Below are 16736 nucleotides of genomic sequence, written 5' to 3'. Positions count from 1 at the left end.
AAGTACTATTTTTATAGAATTCGATGGAAGTTACTAATCACTATTCTTCCTCCCCTTTAGACTGTTACATTTGCCAGGAAATGGGTAAACCACATCGCGCCACTGTTGGCGCCTGTATGCAGTGCAATAAATCAACTTGTAAACAACAATTCCATGTCACCTGTGCCCAAAGTTTGGGCCTATTGTGTGAGGAGGCTGGCAATTATTTGGACAATGTGAAATATTGTGGCTATTGCCAGCATCATTATAGCAAATTGAAGAAAGGCGGCAATGTCAAGACAATACCTCCCTATAAACCCATTAGCCATGATACCTCCTCGGATTCGGGGTCATCACCGGAGAAGGAAATCGATTCCACAATGAGTGCAACGGCCTCATCAACATCGGCCACCAGCATAAAGATAACAACAAATCTGTCCTCATCCTCGTCATCTTCATCCAAGCAAAGGAAATCTTCTAATGCAACCAAACAGTCATCATTGTCATCATCCTCAGCGACGGCCACTTCGTCATCGGCCCCATCATCATCTGGTCCCAACAACCTATCTAGTTCTGCCCACAATTTGGCAAGCAATACTTCAAGTGGAGGTTTGAATGGAACGGGCTCAGCCTATTCAAATAACCACACCTCTAATACCTCTTATTTTTCTACTTCAGGTTATGGCGGCAGTGGTGTTGGTGGCAGTGGAGTCAGTAATTCTCTAGCAATAGGTGCAGGCACCAATTCATCCAATGTCAAATCATCGTCATCCTCTTCATCGGGTGGTACATCTTCGAATAGTTACAAGGACAAGGATGGTGGCGGCAAACATAGTAAAAATCCCAATAAATTATCAAGTTCTAGTAAAGATAAAGACAAGGAAGGATATTCCTCATCATCGTTTTCATCATCCCGAGATTCGCGTGAGAAATCCTCAAAGTCTTCAAAAAGTAAGGAATCATCATCTTCATCGAGTAGTAATACAAATCTAAATTCTAATGCAGCGGGAGTGCCGGGTTCTTCAGGCTCCGCCAACAATGTATTTTCCTCCTCTTCTCATGATCATCATCACCATGGCGCTAATCAAGGAGTGCAAAATCTATCAACCTCCAATAATGGAAACATGACATTTGGTGGGGTATCTTCAGCTGCCACAAATCTGCATGGAGGGCTAAGTTCAGCCACAAATAGCAATACTGCAAAGGAAAATTCCAAAAATCTATTTTCCTCATCTGGATCCTCGTCCGGCGTCGGCAGTGGTTCTGCAAATCAATCTAGCTCCAATTCCAATTTTCTTTCGGAACACCACTCAGATGCCACCAATTTGACACCCATACCCATGGATATTATACCGCCCAGCAATAGTTCGGGCAACAGCAATATTAATAATTCAAACATGCCCACAAATCTGTCATCATCGTCCTCTTCTTTCAACAAGCATTCAAATAACTCCATGCCCTCGATTAGTGGTAATGGCTCAAATCCCAATCTGCATGGCAGTTCATCGTCTCAACCCTCGTTTACCTCCAAGAAACGTAAAAGTGATGCAAAATCCAGCAACTTTTCATCCGATGATGTTAATAAGTAAATATTATTGCCTTTTGATGTTGCATGGAATTGTATTTAACGGTTTCTTTTTTTTTTTGTTCCTTTTCAGTTCCTTCCGTGATATTATTAAAGATGTAACTGTGACCCTTACACCCTTAACAGATTTTGAAAAGGAAATTGAAAAGAGTTCGAAGAAGGTAAGTGAAAATGAAAAGTATTTTTAGAGGTAATCGTGAGTGGTTTATAAAAATTTTAACTGGAGTATGATTGAACATAATCTTTAAAATGAATAACATACGATTTAAATAATGCCTTAGGAAATCTAAGCCACCAAAGAAAAGATTGCTACTTTTAAGACAATCCTTTAGACAATTTATGAGGCCTTCTCTTAGACGATATTGTTTTCGAATAATACTCAAGTCTTTTAAAAGACTTTTAAAGTTTTATTTTAGGAGACTTTTAATGTCTTCTTTTAAATGACTTTTACAAACTATTATATTCTTCTTCTTACTGCCTACTTTAAAAAGATATTAGTGTCTTGTCTCAGACGACTTTCAATGTCTTCTTTTTGAAGACTTTTAAAGTCTTCTTTAGGAAAGGTAGATGTTAAACAGTTCCGGAGATATCACCCCTCCTTGGGAAACTCCCTGTTTCACTCTACGGGGCTTGGATTTCTTGTTCCTGAATTCCACATACGACTGGCGACCACACATATAGTTGATTATCCAACGTTTCAGACTTGGCCGGAGGGTTGTCTGCTCGATGTCCTCGAACAGCGTGGAGTGCTTGACAGTATCAAAGGCTTTTGATAAGTCAAGCGCCACCATCACTGTTCTATTACACGGCCGCTCCTGGCTGAGTCCTCGACAAATATGTGTGGAGATGGCGTGCAGCGCTGTTGTCGTGCTGTGCTGCTTACGGAATCCATGCTGATGATCGGCAACTTGATAGCTATTTCTAATGCTGGGGAGGACTAAGGCCTCAATGGTCTTCGCTACAGGTGACAAAAGCGAAATCGGCCTGTACGATTCACCTTTGCTGGCATCCTTGTCTGGCTTCAGTAGCGGGGATACCCTGCCCATTTTCCAGACTTCGGGAACAATAAGGGTGGCTAGCGACAGGTTGAGAACTTTAGTGAGATACTCCACTCCCGGCTCATCCAGCTGTTTCAACATTACCATGGAAATTCCGTCAGGATCCAACGCTTTGGATGATTTAGCGTTCCTGATGGCATTGGCAACATCATCCATTGTAAACAGTGGTGGTTCATCCTCGGCAGGAAGATATCTAATGCGACGTAACACTCTTCTCTTCGCCCTGTCACTCTCGGGGTGCTCGACAAACAGTCGATTGAAGTAACTTGCACACCTCTTCGGGTCAGTCAAGGTAACGTCGCCAAACGTGACTGAGGTCCTATCTTCCCTTCTTCCAGGGTTCGAGAGTGACTTAACCGTTGCCCACAATTCACCTATACCGGCTCCAATGTTGATGATTTAACCATTTGTTCCGCTTATGCTCGCCGACCAGCCTGTTAACTTCCAGTGTCAGCTCCCTGACTCTGGGGTCATTGGGGTTGATACGACGAAGCTCATCACGCTCATTTGCTAATCCCGTCGCCTCTGCTGGGAAATTTGGTCTTACTTCGGGTATTCGACCAGCAGGGATATGGCGAGCGGCTGCAGCAGTGATGATATCCCGGGACGTCCTTTCCGCTACCCGAACATCAAAAGGATTGGGCAATTCTCTGAAGCGGTGATTGGTGAACTATCTGAAACACGGCCAATCAGTTTTTTTATGATTGACGAACGTGCGGCGTTCAGAGGTGATGAAGTCGGGTGGTCTGCTAATGGAGGCAATTATGGAGAGATGGTCTGATCCAAGGGAAATGACGGGTTGCCAGGTAACGTCATTTGTCAGACCAGGTGACACGATGGTTATGTCAGGCGAACTGTGACACTCTCCTCTAATTCTGGTAGGGGCGTCCTCATTGACCGTGCAAAACGTAGAGCTATCAATCTGCTCAGCCAGCGCTGTACCTCTTTGGTCGTTTCCGAGGGCCGAATGCCACATCTCATGATGCGCATTAAAATCCCCCAGGACCAGACGATTATGACCTTCCAAAAGCGGGCTAATGTCGGGCTAGTAATCCGAGATATAGCTATTTCTCGGCGGGATGTATACGTTCAGCAACTCTATATCGGCAGCTCCACACCTTACTGCTACCCCCATACATTCCATGTACGGGTCATTAGAGACAGGCTCAAGCGAGATACGTCGGTATTGGACATTGTAACCATCACAATGCTCTAAGCTGTGGTTGTTGTTCAGCTTGGTTTCCTGCACCGCCGCGACTTGATGTTCTTCCGACTCATAAAATCTACTATCTCCTCGATCTTACCTCGGAGTCCATTGCAATTCAATTGCAAAAAGGCTGCATTTTCGGGGATTGGGACAACAACGGCTGGTGTTAAAGGCTGCGTGTGCGGTTGTTGTCGAGGGGACTGCGGGGGAGTTTCGTAATCAGACGACGGAGGGAGTCTCGTAATCCGACGACGACTCACTGGGGACTGTGTTCACGCAGCATGCAGCAACATAGTCCCTGTCGTAGTCCCTCACGTGGACGAGTCCAGAGAAACCCCTTAGATGCACCCACTCCTGACATCTATTGCATCTCACCGAAGGTTGGATGTGGGTGAAGATGCGGATGTGACAAACTGAGCACAGATATATTGGTCCTGGGTTTTCCTCCGTCCCGGCTCGGACCAATAGAATTCGGAGCAGGCATTCCGGGATATGCTGCTCCCAATACAGAAAAACGAAACAAATACAAACATGTACACACTGAGGTGGCAGCCGCTGGTCGGAACATTGGTTTTGTGTTGTTCCGGGTCAATCCGGTACGAAAGAACCCGCTGCCGTGGGATTGTTTGGTAGTCGGTCGACATCTCTGATTGACTTCATGTTAGTCAGTGACTGCACTCTCTTGAGCTGCACAAATCAGGTTCAGTGTCCTGCAATTTCTGACCATGTAAGCGGCAGTTGTTGTTTTAACCCCTACAGGTAGATATTGTATCGGGAGAAAAGAAAATAAAAAAGAAAGAGAAGAAAATTTTGAAATTATATTAATATTTTAATAAAATATTAAAACAACGACTATGGGATTAAGCCTGACTATTTTAAAAAGCAAAATAGAAGTCGTCATCCCAAATAAAAAACGCCAACCCTCCTAAAAAATATATATTTTAGCAACGTTTGTCAACACTAAATTTTGGTCTGACTTATAACCGGGGCTCTTATTATCAGACTAAATCAAAATTTTTAATATATGTTTGCGCCATTCAAAAAAAGGACAATTTTTCCTCAAGTAAAATTGGAATAACGTTAGTACAGCAATTTTAAAAAATATTTGGCAACGTTTACCACTAAATTTTGTTCTGTTTTTGATATGTTTGCGCCATTCCGAAAAATCACGGGTCAAAAGTTTTGATTTAGTCTGATAATAAGAGCCCCGGTTATCAGACAGACCAAAATTTAGTGTTGGCAAAGATTGCTAAAATATTTTTTTTTTTAAATTGCTTTACTGATATTTTTTCAATTTTACCTCAGAAAAAATTCAGTTGAGAAAAGTGTGATTATTTCACATTGGCGCAATTATGCGTAGCGTATAAGGTTTGAATCTAATGTTCGAGATTTAAGCGCATAAAATATGAAAAGAAACTATGGTCCGCAAACGTTCGCATCATGTAGTTCTCCACCATTGAAATGCATAAAAAAATATGCCTGAAAGATGAGACGTACCACCATTATTTAATAGTGAAGATACAAAAACAATTTGGAATTTTTATAAGCTTATCTTCTATGGAGAATATACAAAAACAAAAAACCTTGAAAAATATAAATTTCAGCGAAAATAATTTTATTTTAATGTTCATCCAATTTTATAGTATTCGAACATGTTCTTTTTTTACTTCCATTATGGCTTAGTTCAATCGACTGCACCCATTTCCTATATCCATTACATCTATCCCGGCACGGACGAAAAGAGCTGGGATCGGTTGACAAAATATACGACTCAATCAAGCACAATTGTTGAGTTGAAGGCCCCTGGTCGAAGATTCCTCAGAGTCAATCCGTTGCAAAGAAACGGTCGCTGTGGCATTTCATGCTCATTAGAGTAATTTAAGTTGGTGCCGACATGATTTGTTAGATCTTTTAGGTCATTATGTTGATAAAACGAAACAAATTATATCGTTGTAAACACGACCACAAAGGCTAGCTTTGGTGGAAATATCAAACCAATCCTTGTGAAGAATGCACACGAAGGATTTATCCTTCTTGTCCTTGGGAAAAATATGTATTACGATTTGCAAATTTTCGGCAAAATCAGTAGTGGAATTCTTACTTACTTACTTAGATGGCTTTTATACTAAACAGAACGTCTTGTTCCATAAGCCGAACTAAGAATAGATTTCCAAACGCACCGATCTTTTGCCTTACACTCATTGGTCCATAAATCTTTTGAAGAATTTTTCTCTCAAACACACCAAGTTCTGCCTCATCTGCTTTCGCAAGTACCCATGCTTCAGATCCATACAAAAGAACGGGTAGTATCAGTGTCCGGTAAAGTGTAAGTTTTGTTTGACGAGAGGTGGTTTTGCTTTTAAATAGTTTATTTAGACCAAAGTAGCATCTGTTGGCCAATATTATTCTTCTCTTTATTTCAAGGCTTATATTGTTGGTTTTATTTATGGCGGTGCCGAGGTAGATAGGAGTAGAAGGAGTTTATCGGCCGCTTAACTTGGAAAATAAACAAAATTCATCGGATTGAGAGGGGTTGATTTACAAAATCAAAACTATTTTGATTTCAATCCTGCTTAAAATACACACACATACATCGAAAAAATCTTCAAAATTTACCAAAAATCGATGTCGGATAAAAAATTACTAGTTCATTTCTGTGGCTAGAAACCACCAGAATCTCAAAAAGTCCAAAAAGGGCGCATGGAACACATACGCATAACACCGACGATATCTTCATAATAATATAGAAATGTTAAATCTACTCTGCTAAAAAATAGGAAGTCAACTCCCACATTCTTTCGATTCCTATCTACCACCATCACTTGGAATTATTGACCTTTCCTCATAATTGGACAAAAATAATAGCACGTGCTCCTCAACTACTAAAGTAGTCTACCTCCTGTTGGGTTATTTTGTTATGGTTTTCGTTGCTTATGTTGTTGTTTTTCTTTTGTCAGCAAAAAACATTTATGAGGGGTCATAAATTCTAATAATTCAAAGAATTCTCCGATTTTCGTGGTGGACAACGATGAGTGTCACTTTTAAAAATACGCACTAAAAACACAACACGCAAGCAATGCTCTGAAAACAATAGAAAGTGAAAATGTCATAAAAAAATTAGGTACAAAAAATGTGAAAATTGTGTGTGTGTGTGTGTTTGTGAGCCCTAAAGGACTCATGCTACTGGTAAAAAGGACAACCCACCAACTGTTACCCCAGCACGATTGCACGTGAAACCCGGATTTAATAAAAAAAAAACTAAATGCGACAGCAATAAAACGTTTTGCCTGTTTTGTTGCTTAGCATGAAATATTTTGCATTGTTCTTCTCTACTTTACTTTATTTTGAAATAGGGGAAATGTAATTATGGAAATATTCATTAACACTCTTTTATGGTAGAGGTGGTTTAGAGCACCCCATTGCTGCCTTTTCCACAAAATAGGCATTCTGGACTAGTTCATATACTTATTTAAAGTCACTTTTGTTCGAAACACTTATAGAGCTGTGGGTGGTCACTTTTTTGACATTGGCCCTGCATGTGTTGTAAAACTGCCAACCGCAAAATGCATTATCGCAAACATGTTTTTTTTTTTTTTTTGCAAAACGAAAGAGAAATTTGTGCAAACATGTTTTGTGGTTAAATAAAAATGCATCATCAAAGATTGAATTGTGAATTTTTTATTCGCTGACTAAATGTCATTCGAAAGAGATTATTGTAGAGTTTATTTCTAGATGGTCTACTTCGGGAAAACCAAGAAGTTTTCTATAAGAATACATTTCGGTATTCTATGGGAAATCCTTTTGCTCTACTATAAAAAAAAATTCATGAAATATTTTGGGAGTCATGCCTTTTCATCGAGTGATTTTTTTTAGAGTTTTTGGGTCATTATGTCAGTAAGCATGGATTTGCCCACAGAAAAAAAATTAGATCGTTGTAATCAGAGTCAAAATGACTAAGTTCGATGATAATTTCAAACAAAAAGGGAAGGAACCAGAAGAAATTATATACATATATTTCGTTTTCGAACCTGACTTAAGGTTGAGAGAAAAATTACAATGTTTAAAGGATGGACCTAATGTCAGTCACTCTTTTCAAAAGTTATTGTTTCAACTGACATTTTTAATATGTGACCGTGGGATGATAATTTCAAACAAAAATCCTGAACAGCTTTTAATGGGCATTTAAGTGAAAAATTTTTAACTTTTGTGAGGGAGGAACCAGAAGGAATTCATATATATATTTTATCTTCGAACCTGACTTAAGGTTGAGAGAAAAATTACAATGTTTAAAGGATGGACCCAGTCACTTTTTTCAAAAGTTATTGTTTCAACTGACTCTTTTAGTATGTGACCGTGGGATCCTTTTCAGAGTTTTTGGATCATTATGTCAGGAAGTATGGACTTACCCACGAAAAAATGTACTCCATTGCAAATCAGAATGACAAGGAATACATTCGACAATAATTTCAAAACAATCCTCGAACAGCCCTTAAACTTAACCCAAGCAAACTTTTGTTAGGGACGTTCTTGAAGGTTTTGGCCGGTGGTACTTGATATACGTTTCGTAAAAATTGTAATGTGCAAATCAAATACTCAATTCGTATGGTATCGTGCTCATCAGTAATTTTAGTTGACGTTTTAAGGGCTAATAGGACGTTGTCTCAGAAAGTACGGACTGGACAGGGGCAACGAGGACAGCTTGCTGGAAAAAATGTAAAATAATGTGAGACATGTTCTTAAACTGAACTTTTGCAAAAACAATTTGAAATGTTGTGAGCGAGGTACTCAAAGGGGTAAACACATTTAGTCCATTTTCGAACTTGATGTATGTATTCAAGAAAAAAATAGGATACGCAAAGTTTAGCAGGTACCCTAAGAAGTGGCTCATCTTCGGACTTGACCTAATTTTTAACAAAATTGGTTCATTCCGTCGAGAGTTATCATGCAAACCAGCCAGACAGAAGAGCTGGCCAATGCTAAATTGAATTGGGGTCTAAAGCCATTATTCTGATAGGCACATTTCTTATCTTATCAAAGTGTAGATTCCCTACCATCACGGAAGTCGTCTATAAATGGAGGACCACGTCGGGACGTCTGTAAATAGTAGATCTCCTCTACACAAGTCCTTCTATACATAAAAACCCTCTTAAGGAAGTCTTCTATATATAAATGACGTCCTAAGTAGGTATCTTATACATGGAGACCTTCCTCGGGAGGTCCTCTATATAAAGAAGACATCCTAAGTAGGTTTTCTATAAATAGAGGACCTTCTAACGAGGCCTTCTTTACAAAGAGGACCTCCTAAGTAAGTATCCTATACATAGAGAATCTCCTAACAAGGTCCTCCATACACAAAGGTCCTTCTCGGAGGACCTCCTAACGCGGTCTTCTATACATAGAGGACCTCCCAAGTAGGTATCCTATACATAGAGAATCTCCTAACAAGGTCCTCCATACACAAATGTCCTCCTCGGAGGACCTCTATACATAGAGGACCTCCAAACGAGGTCTTCTATACATAGAGGACTTTCTGACGAAGTCTTCTATACATAGAGGACCTCCTACGCGGTCTTCTATAAATGATGGACCTTCTAACGACGTCTTCTGTACATAAATGACCTCCTAAGTAGGTCCTCTGTACATAGAGGATCTCCTAATGAGGCCTTCTAAACATAAAGGAACTTCTCTGGAGGTCTTCTATACATAGAGGACCTCTATGTTGGTCTTCTATACTTAGAGGGCCTCCTAATGACGTCTTCTATACTTAGAGGGCCTCCTAATGACTTCTTCTATATATAGAAGGACCTCCTAACGCGGTCTTCAATACATATAGGACCTTCTAACGCGCTCTTCTATACATAGAGGACCTCCTAACGCGGTCTTCTATACATAGAGAACCTCCTAAAGCGGTCTTCTATACATAGATGACCTTCTAACGCGGTCAATCCCACGGCAGCGGGTTCTTTCGTACCGGATTGACCCGAAAACATAGTGTTTCGGCCAGCGGCTGCCAACCCAGCATTAAACCTATTCTCCTACGTAGGTTTCATGCTGCTACAACAACAACCTAACGCGGTCTTCTATATATGATGTCCTAAGAAGGTCTTATATACGCAGAGAACCTCCTAAGGATATCTTCTATACATAGAGGATCTCCTAACGAAGTCTTCTATACATAGAGGACCTCCTAACGCGGACTTCTATACATAGAGGACTTCTAAGTAAGTCTTCTGTGTGTAGAGACCCTCATAAGAAGGTCTTCGATAAATAATGGACCTCCCATCGAGGTCTTCTGTACATAAATGACCTCCTAAGTAGGTCTTCTGTACATAGAGGATCTCCTAATGAGGCTGTCTATACATAAAGGAACTTCTCGGGAGGTCTTCTATACATAGAGGACCTCTAGGTTGGTCTTCTATACGTAGAGGAACTCCTAATGACGTCTTCTATACATAGGAGACATCTTAAGTAGATCTTCTATATATAGAGGACCTCCTAACGAGGTCTTTTTTACATAAAGAAACTCCTACGGAGGTCCTCCTAAGTAGGTCTTTTACATACAGGACCTTCGATAAGTAGAGGACCTTCTAAGGTAGTTTTTTATACATAAAGAACCACCTAAGGAGGTCTTGTATACATAAAGGACTTCCTAAGTAGGACTCCTATATATATATATATAGAACCCCCTAACGAGGTCTTCTATACATAAAGGTCCTCCTCGCAAAGTCCTCTATACATAGAGGATCTCCTAAGCAGGTCTTCTATACATAGAGGACCTCCTAACGAGTCTTCTTTATATAGGGGACCTCCTAAAGCGTTCTATACACAGAGGATCTCCTAAGTAGGTATTCTATAAGCAGAGGACCTCCTAAGGGGGTCTTCTATACATAAAGGACCTCTTAAGTAGGTTTTCTATACATAGGGGATCTCCTGACGAGGTCTTCTTTACATAAAGGACCTCCTAATGAGGTCTTCTTTACATAAAGGACCTCCTAATGAGGTCTTCTTTACATAAAGGACTTCCTAAGTTCGACTGCTATACATAGAGAACCTCCCAACGAGGTCTTCTATACATAAAGGTCCTCCTCGGTCCTCTATACACAGAGGATCTCCTAAGCAGGTCTTCTATACATAGAGAACCTCCTAACGAGGTCGTCTAATCATAAAGAAGCTCCTAACGATGTCTTCTATTAATCGAACGCCTACTAAAGTGGTCTTCTATACATAGAAGAAATCCTAAAGGGATCATAGAAAATCTCTTACGGGATATTCTGTTGGTGGAAGGCATTCTAATCTAATTCTGTACATTGAAGACATGCTAATGAGTTCCTATGTCCATAGAAGATCTCTAGAGAGCCTTATTTCCATAGGAGACATTTATTGTCCAGAGGAGTCTAGACAAGGTATTCGGTCCATAGAATAACTCTCTAGAGGGTCTTCTGTCTATAAAATACCTGTTCTTCTGTCCATAGAAGACCTCGAGCAGGTATTTCATCTACAAAGAAGACCTCCATATGGAGTCTTCTATATATAGAAGACTTTTCAAAGAGTTCTCAAAATAAAATACCTTCTAAATGGTTCTTCCATATATAGAAGACCACCTAAAGTATTCGTTTATTCATAGAAGACCTCCTAAAGAGGTATTTTATAAAAATTTGATCTCCTCAGGAGGTCTTCTATACATAGAAAATCGCATAAAGGATTCTTCTATACATAGAAGGCCTCTCAAAGGGGGGTCTTCAATACATAGACGACCTTTTAAAGGAATCTTCTATACATAGAAGGCATTCTAAAGGGGTCATCTGTAGTAGACCTCCAAAAGGGGTTTTTAATACAGAGAGGACCTCCTTAAAGGGTCTTCAATAGATGGAGGACCTCGTAAGGTGTTCGTCTATTCATAGAAGACCTCCTAAAGGGGTCAAGATTTCCTTAGCCTTCTATAAAAAAAAAACACTTGGAGGCCTTATGGTCTTATATGAAAAGATCAGTTAGTCGTCTATCTGAAGACCTCTTGGGCGTCTATGGGAAGAAATATTCCACAAAAAGACCTTTTGGTTTTCTACGACAACACCTGTAGATGGTCTTCTGCCCATAGAAGACCTCTAGAGGGTCTTATGCACGCCCATAAAAAACCTCTTGGTATTCTGTGAGATAACCTCTTGTTTTTCTACAAGAAGACCACTTAGTCTTCTATGAGGAAGACTTGCTAATGGGTTCTTATGTTCATAGAAGACCTCTAGAGAGCCTTATTTCCATAGGAGACATTTCTTGTCCACAGGAGTCTAGACAAGGTATTCGGTCCATAGAATAACTGTCCAGAAGGTCTTCTGTCTATAAAATAGCTGTTTTTCTGTCCATAGAAGACCTCGAGAAGGTATTTCATCTACAAAGAAGACCTCCACATGGAGTCTTCTATACATAGAAGACTTCTCAACGAGTTCTTCTCAAAATAAAATACCTTCCAAATGGTTCTCCTATATAGAAGACCCCCTAAAGAGGTATTTTATAGATATTGGATCTCCTCAGGGGGTCTTCTATATATAGAATACCTCCTAAAGTGCACTTTTATTAATAGAAGGCCTCTTATAGGCTGGTCTTCAATACATAGAAGATCTTTTAAAGAAATCTTCTACACATAGAAGGCATTCTAAAGAGGTCATCTGTAGTAAACCTCCAAAAGGGGTCTTTAATATATAGAGGACCTCCTTAAAGGGTTTTCAATAGATGGAGGACCTTGTAAGGTGTTCGTCTAGAGGGGTCAAGATGCCCTTAGTCTTCTATTAAAATACCACTTGCAGGCCTTATGGTCTTATATGAATAGATCAGTTAGTCTTCCATCTGAAGACCTCTTGGTCTTCTATGGGAAGAAATATTCCACAAAAATACCGTTTGGTGTTCTACGACAACACCTGTAGATTGTCTTATGCCCATAGAAGACCTCTAGAGGGTCTTATGCACGCCCATAAAAAAACCTCTTGGTATTCTGTAAGAAGACTTCTTGGTTTTCTACAAGAAGACCACTTAGTCTTCATTCAGAACACCTTTTGGCCTTTTATGACAAGACCTTTTCGTCTTCTACAAGAAGACCTCTTAGTCTTGCTTTGTCTTTTATAAGAAGACCTCCTGGTCATCTATAAAAAGATTTCTTGGTCTTTTATAAGAAGACCTTTTGGTCTTTTTTAAGAAGTCATCTTGATTTTCTATAAGAGAACCTCTAGGTAATCTATAAGAAGACCTCCAGGTCATCTATAAAAAGCTTTCTTGGTTTTCTATAAGAAGACCTCTTGCTAAGAAAACCTCTTTTTTGTATAAAAAACCGCTTGGACTGCTATTAGAAGACCTATTTGTCTTCTATGGGAAAACCTTTGGGTCATCTATGAGAAGGTGACCTATTGGTTTTCTATAGCTGAACCTTTTGGAGTTTATTAAGAAAACGTAGTTTTGTTCTTTTGTTACGTCAGGCTATTGACCCCCAACTTGAGAACCTTTTCAATTACCATCACCCACCACACCATTCATATCTCCCTTATCTACCCCAACTCTATAAAGAAATGATTATCAAATATTCAAAAAACGTTTTGTTGTTCTTTTGTCTGTTAACAAAATTACCGTTAATTTCTTTGGATGGCGGGAGCGCGCTCAGATATTTTGAGGAAAAGGCACTAATTTGCATAAATGGCTTTTCATGTCGTTTGTCATTTTGTTGTTGTTGAATATTCATGAGTTGGAGGACGGACGCTAGCCGTCACCGTTGTCCGTCTAGCATGAGCCGCATAATCACGTGCTGTTATGACGAACGACGACCGGCATTGGCCCTTGTTTGACCAAAAAACAACCTGTAATGTGCGCGTTTGTATGTGTCCGTCGTGTCCGTCATGTATGTGACGACAACCTTGTGTGACGACGACGACAACGACGAATGGTGTTAATCGTTGGAGATTACATTTATTTGTTTATCGATTAAATTAACAAACGAAAAAACAGAACACAAATATGGGAATGTTTAAAAAAATATTTAGCTATGTTTTGGATTGAAAACAAATATGTAATAATAACCATTATTTTCGAATGAAACTAAATTGTAATGATAAGCACACTCGCCTTACACACTGAACATCCGGGTTTTATTCTCAGGCCAGATATTATCACATTTTCACATCATATTTGGCAAAAATAAACCTCAACGTAATGTAAGCGACATAGCGCATTTCAAAAGTATAGGTATCTCTAAACTGAACATTTCAATTCATCGGAGGGCCCCTGGACCTCCTCAGGACCTCTTCGATGCATAGATAACCGACTCAGCAGGTCTTCTTCGCGTAGTGAACCTCCTAAAGAGGTCTTCTATACATATAGGACTCCCTCAGGATATATTTTTTACATAGTGAACCTCCTAAAGAGGTATTCTATAATAAGTGGACCTCCTCAGGAGGTCTTCTATAAAAAGTGAACTTCCGAAGGAGGTATTCTATAATAAGTGAACCTCCTGAGGAGGTATTCTATAATTGGAGGAACTCCTCAGGAGGTATTTTATACATAGTGGACTCCCTAAGGAGGCCTTCTATACACAGTGAACCTCCTAAGGAGGTATTCTATAATAAGTGGACCTCCTGAGGAGGTCTTCTATACATAGTGGACCTCTAAAGGAGGTATTCTATAATTGGAGGAACTCCTCAGTAGGTATTTTATACATAGTGGACTTCCTAAGGAGGTCTTCTATAAAAAGTGAACCTCCTAAGGAGGTATTCTATAATAAGTGAACCTCCTGAGGAGGTATTCTATGCATAGTGGACCTCCAAAGGAGGTCTTCTATACATAGTGAACCTCCTAAGGAGGTATTCTATAATGGGAGGAACTCCTCAGGAGGTACTTTATACATAGTGGACTCCCTAAGGAGGTCTTCTATACACAGTGAACATCCTAAGGAGGTATTCTATAATAAGTGGACCTCCTGAGGAGGTCTTCTATGCATTGTGGACCTCCAAAGGAGGTCTTCTATACATAGTGAACCTCCTAAGGAGGTATTCTATAATTGGAGGAACTCCTCAGGAGGTATTTTATACATAGTGGACTTCCTAAGGAGGTCTTCTATACACAGTGAACCTCCTAAGGAGGTATTCTATAATAAGTGGACCTCCTGAGGAGGTCTTCTATACATTGTGGACCTCCAAAGAAAGTTTCTATACATAGTGAACCTCCTAAGGAGGTATTCTATAATTGGAGGAACTCCTCAGGAGGTATTTTATACATAGTGGACTTCCTAAGGAGGTCTTCTATACACAGTGAATCTCCTAAGGAGGTATTCTATAATAAGTGGACCTCCAAAGGAGGTCTTCTATACATAGTGAACCTCCTAAGGAGGTATTCTATAATTGGTGGAACTCCTCAGGAAGTATTTTATTCGTAGTGGACTTCCTAAGGAGGTCTTCTATACACAGTGAACCTCCTAAGGAGGTATTCTATAATAAGTGGACCTCCTGAGGAGGTCTTCTTTACATAGTGAACCTCCTAAGGAGGTCTTTTATACACAGTGAACCTCCAAAGGAGGTTCTCTATACATGGAGGACCTCCGAAAAAGGTATTCTTACATAGTGAACCTCCTAAGGAGGTCTTCTATACAGAGTGGACCTCCAAAGGTGGTCTTCTATACATAGTGGACCTACTAAGGAGGTCTTCTATACATAGTGGACCTCTTCAGGAGGTCATCTTCACATAGTGGAACTCCTAAAGATGTCTTCTATACCTATAGGATCTCCTCAGGATGTCTTTTTTTACTTAGTGAACATCCTAAGGAGGTATTCCATAATTATTGGACCTGCTCAGGGGGTCTTCTATGCATAGTAGACCTCTTAAAGGGGGTCTTCTATACATAGAAGACTTCCTAATGAGTTCTTCTGTCCATAGAAGACCTCTAGAAGGTATCTCATCCAGAAAGAAGACCTGCAAAAGGGATCTTCTATACATAGAGGACTTTCCAATGGTTTACTCTACCAATAAAATACCTACTAAATGCTACTCCTTTACATACACCTCTTAAAGACTTGGTTCATTCATAGAAGGCCTCCTAAAGAGCCTTCTGTACTTAAAAGATCTCTTAAAGAGGTCTTTATACATAGAGGTCTTCTAAAGAGGTCTTCTATACATAGTGGACCTCTTCAGGGTGTCTTCGATGCATAGAGAACCGACTCAGGAGGTCTTCTTCACATAGTGGAACTCCTAAAGCAGTCTTCTATACAAAGAAGGACTCCTAAAGAGGTCTTTTATAGAGGAAAGACATCCAATAGAGGCCTTCTGTACATAGAAGACAATGTAAAGTGGTCTTCTATTAGTAGAAGGTCCCCTAAAGGGACGCCAACTATACATAAAAATCTCCTAAAGGGATCTTCTATGCACAGGAATCCTTCTAATTGGTTCTTCTATACGTAGAAGACCTCTTAGAGAATTCTTCTACTTATAGAAAACCTCCTAAGGGGATCTTCGTCTAATAGAAGGCCTCCTAAAGGAGGGTCTTCTATACATAGAAGACCTTCTAAATGGGTCTTCTATACATATAAGACCTACTAAAGGGTTCTTCTATACACTGAAGACATTTTAAAAGGGTTATTCATAAAAGACCATTTAAAGGTATGCGTAGTAGACGTCATAAAGGGATTTTCTATACAGAGAAGACCATGTTAAAGGTGTTCTTCTATATATGGAAGAACCTGTAAAAGGCTTATATTCATTGAATACGTCTAAAGGGAGGGTTTCTATAGGTAAAATACCTCATAAAGAGGGGGTTTTGTGCATAAAAGACCTCCTACAGGGTTTTTCTGTGCATAGAAGACCTAACAAAGACCTTCTATAGGGGTCTTTTGTACATAGAAGACATCCTTAAAGAATCTTCTAGACACAGACGTCCTTCTAA

At 39.8% G+C, this 16736-nt stretch overlaps 1 protein-coding gene across 16 annotated transcripts in view; it reads left to right on the top strand.

Annotated features, from left to right (window-relative positions):
- The window catches only part of Alh (coiled coil domain containing protein Alhambra), a 101155-nt gene that overhangs the window by 10251 nt on the left and 74168 nt on the right, over positions 1–16736 (top strand). For 14 of the 16 annotated variants that reach the window (XM_073979800.1, XM_073979726.1, XM_073979732.1 and 11 more), the window contains exons 3-5: positions 61–588; positions 658–1564; positions 1638–1725. In XM_073979800.1, coding sequence (XP_073835901.1) covers positions 61–588; positions 658–1564; positions 1638–1725 — 1523 coding nt within the window. The remainder of the gene's footprint in view (positions 1–60; positions 589–657; positions 1565–1637; positions 1726–16736) is intronic. The other 2 variants (XM_073979748.1, XM_073979744.1) reach the window with 1 other exon arrangement.

Source organism: Musca autumnalis, unplaced genomic scaffold (genome assembly GCF_047663935.1).
Source record: "Musca autumnalis isolate F117 unplaced genomic scaffold, ASM4766393v1 scaffold_1, whole genome shotgun sequence".
NCBI lineage: Eukaryota > Metazoa > Arthropoda > Insecta > Diptera > Muscidae > Musca > Musca autumnalis.
The sequence above is the reverse complement of the archived record's forward strand: the minus strand, read 5'-3'. Positions and strand labels throughout refer to the sequence as shown.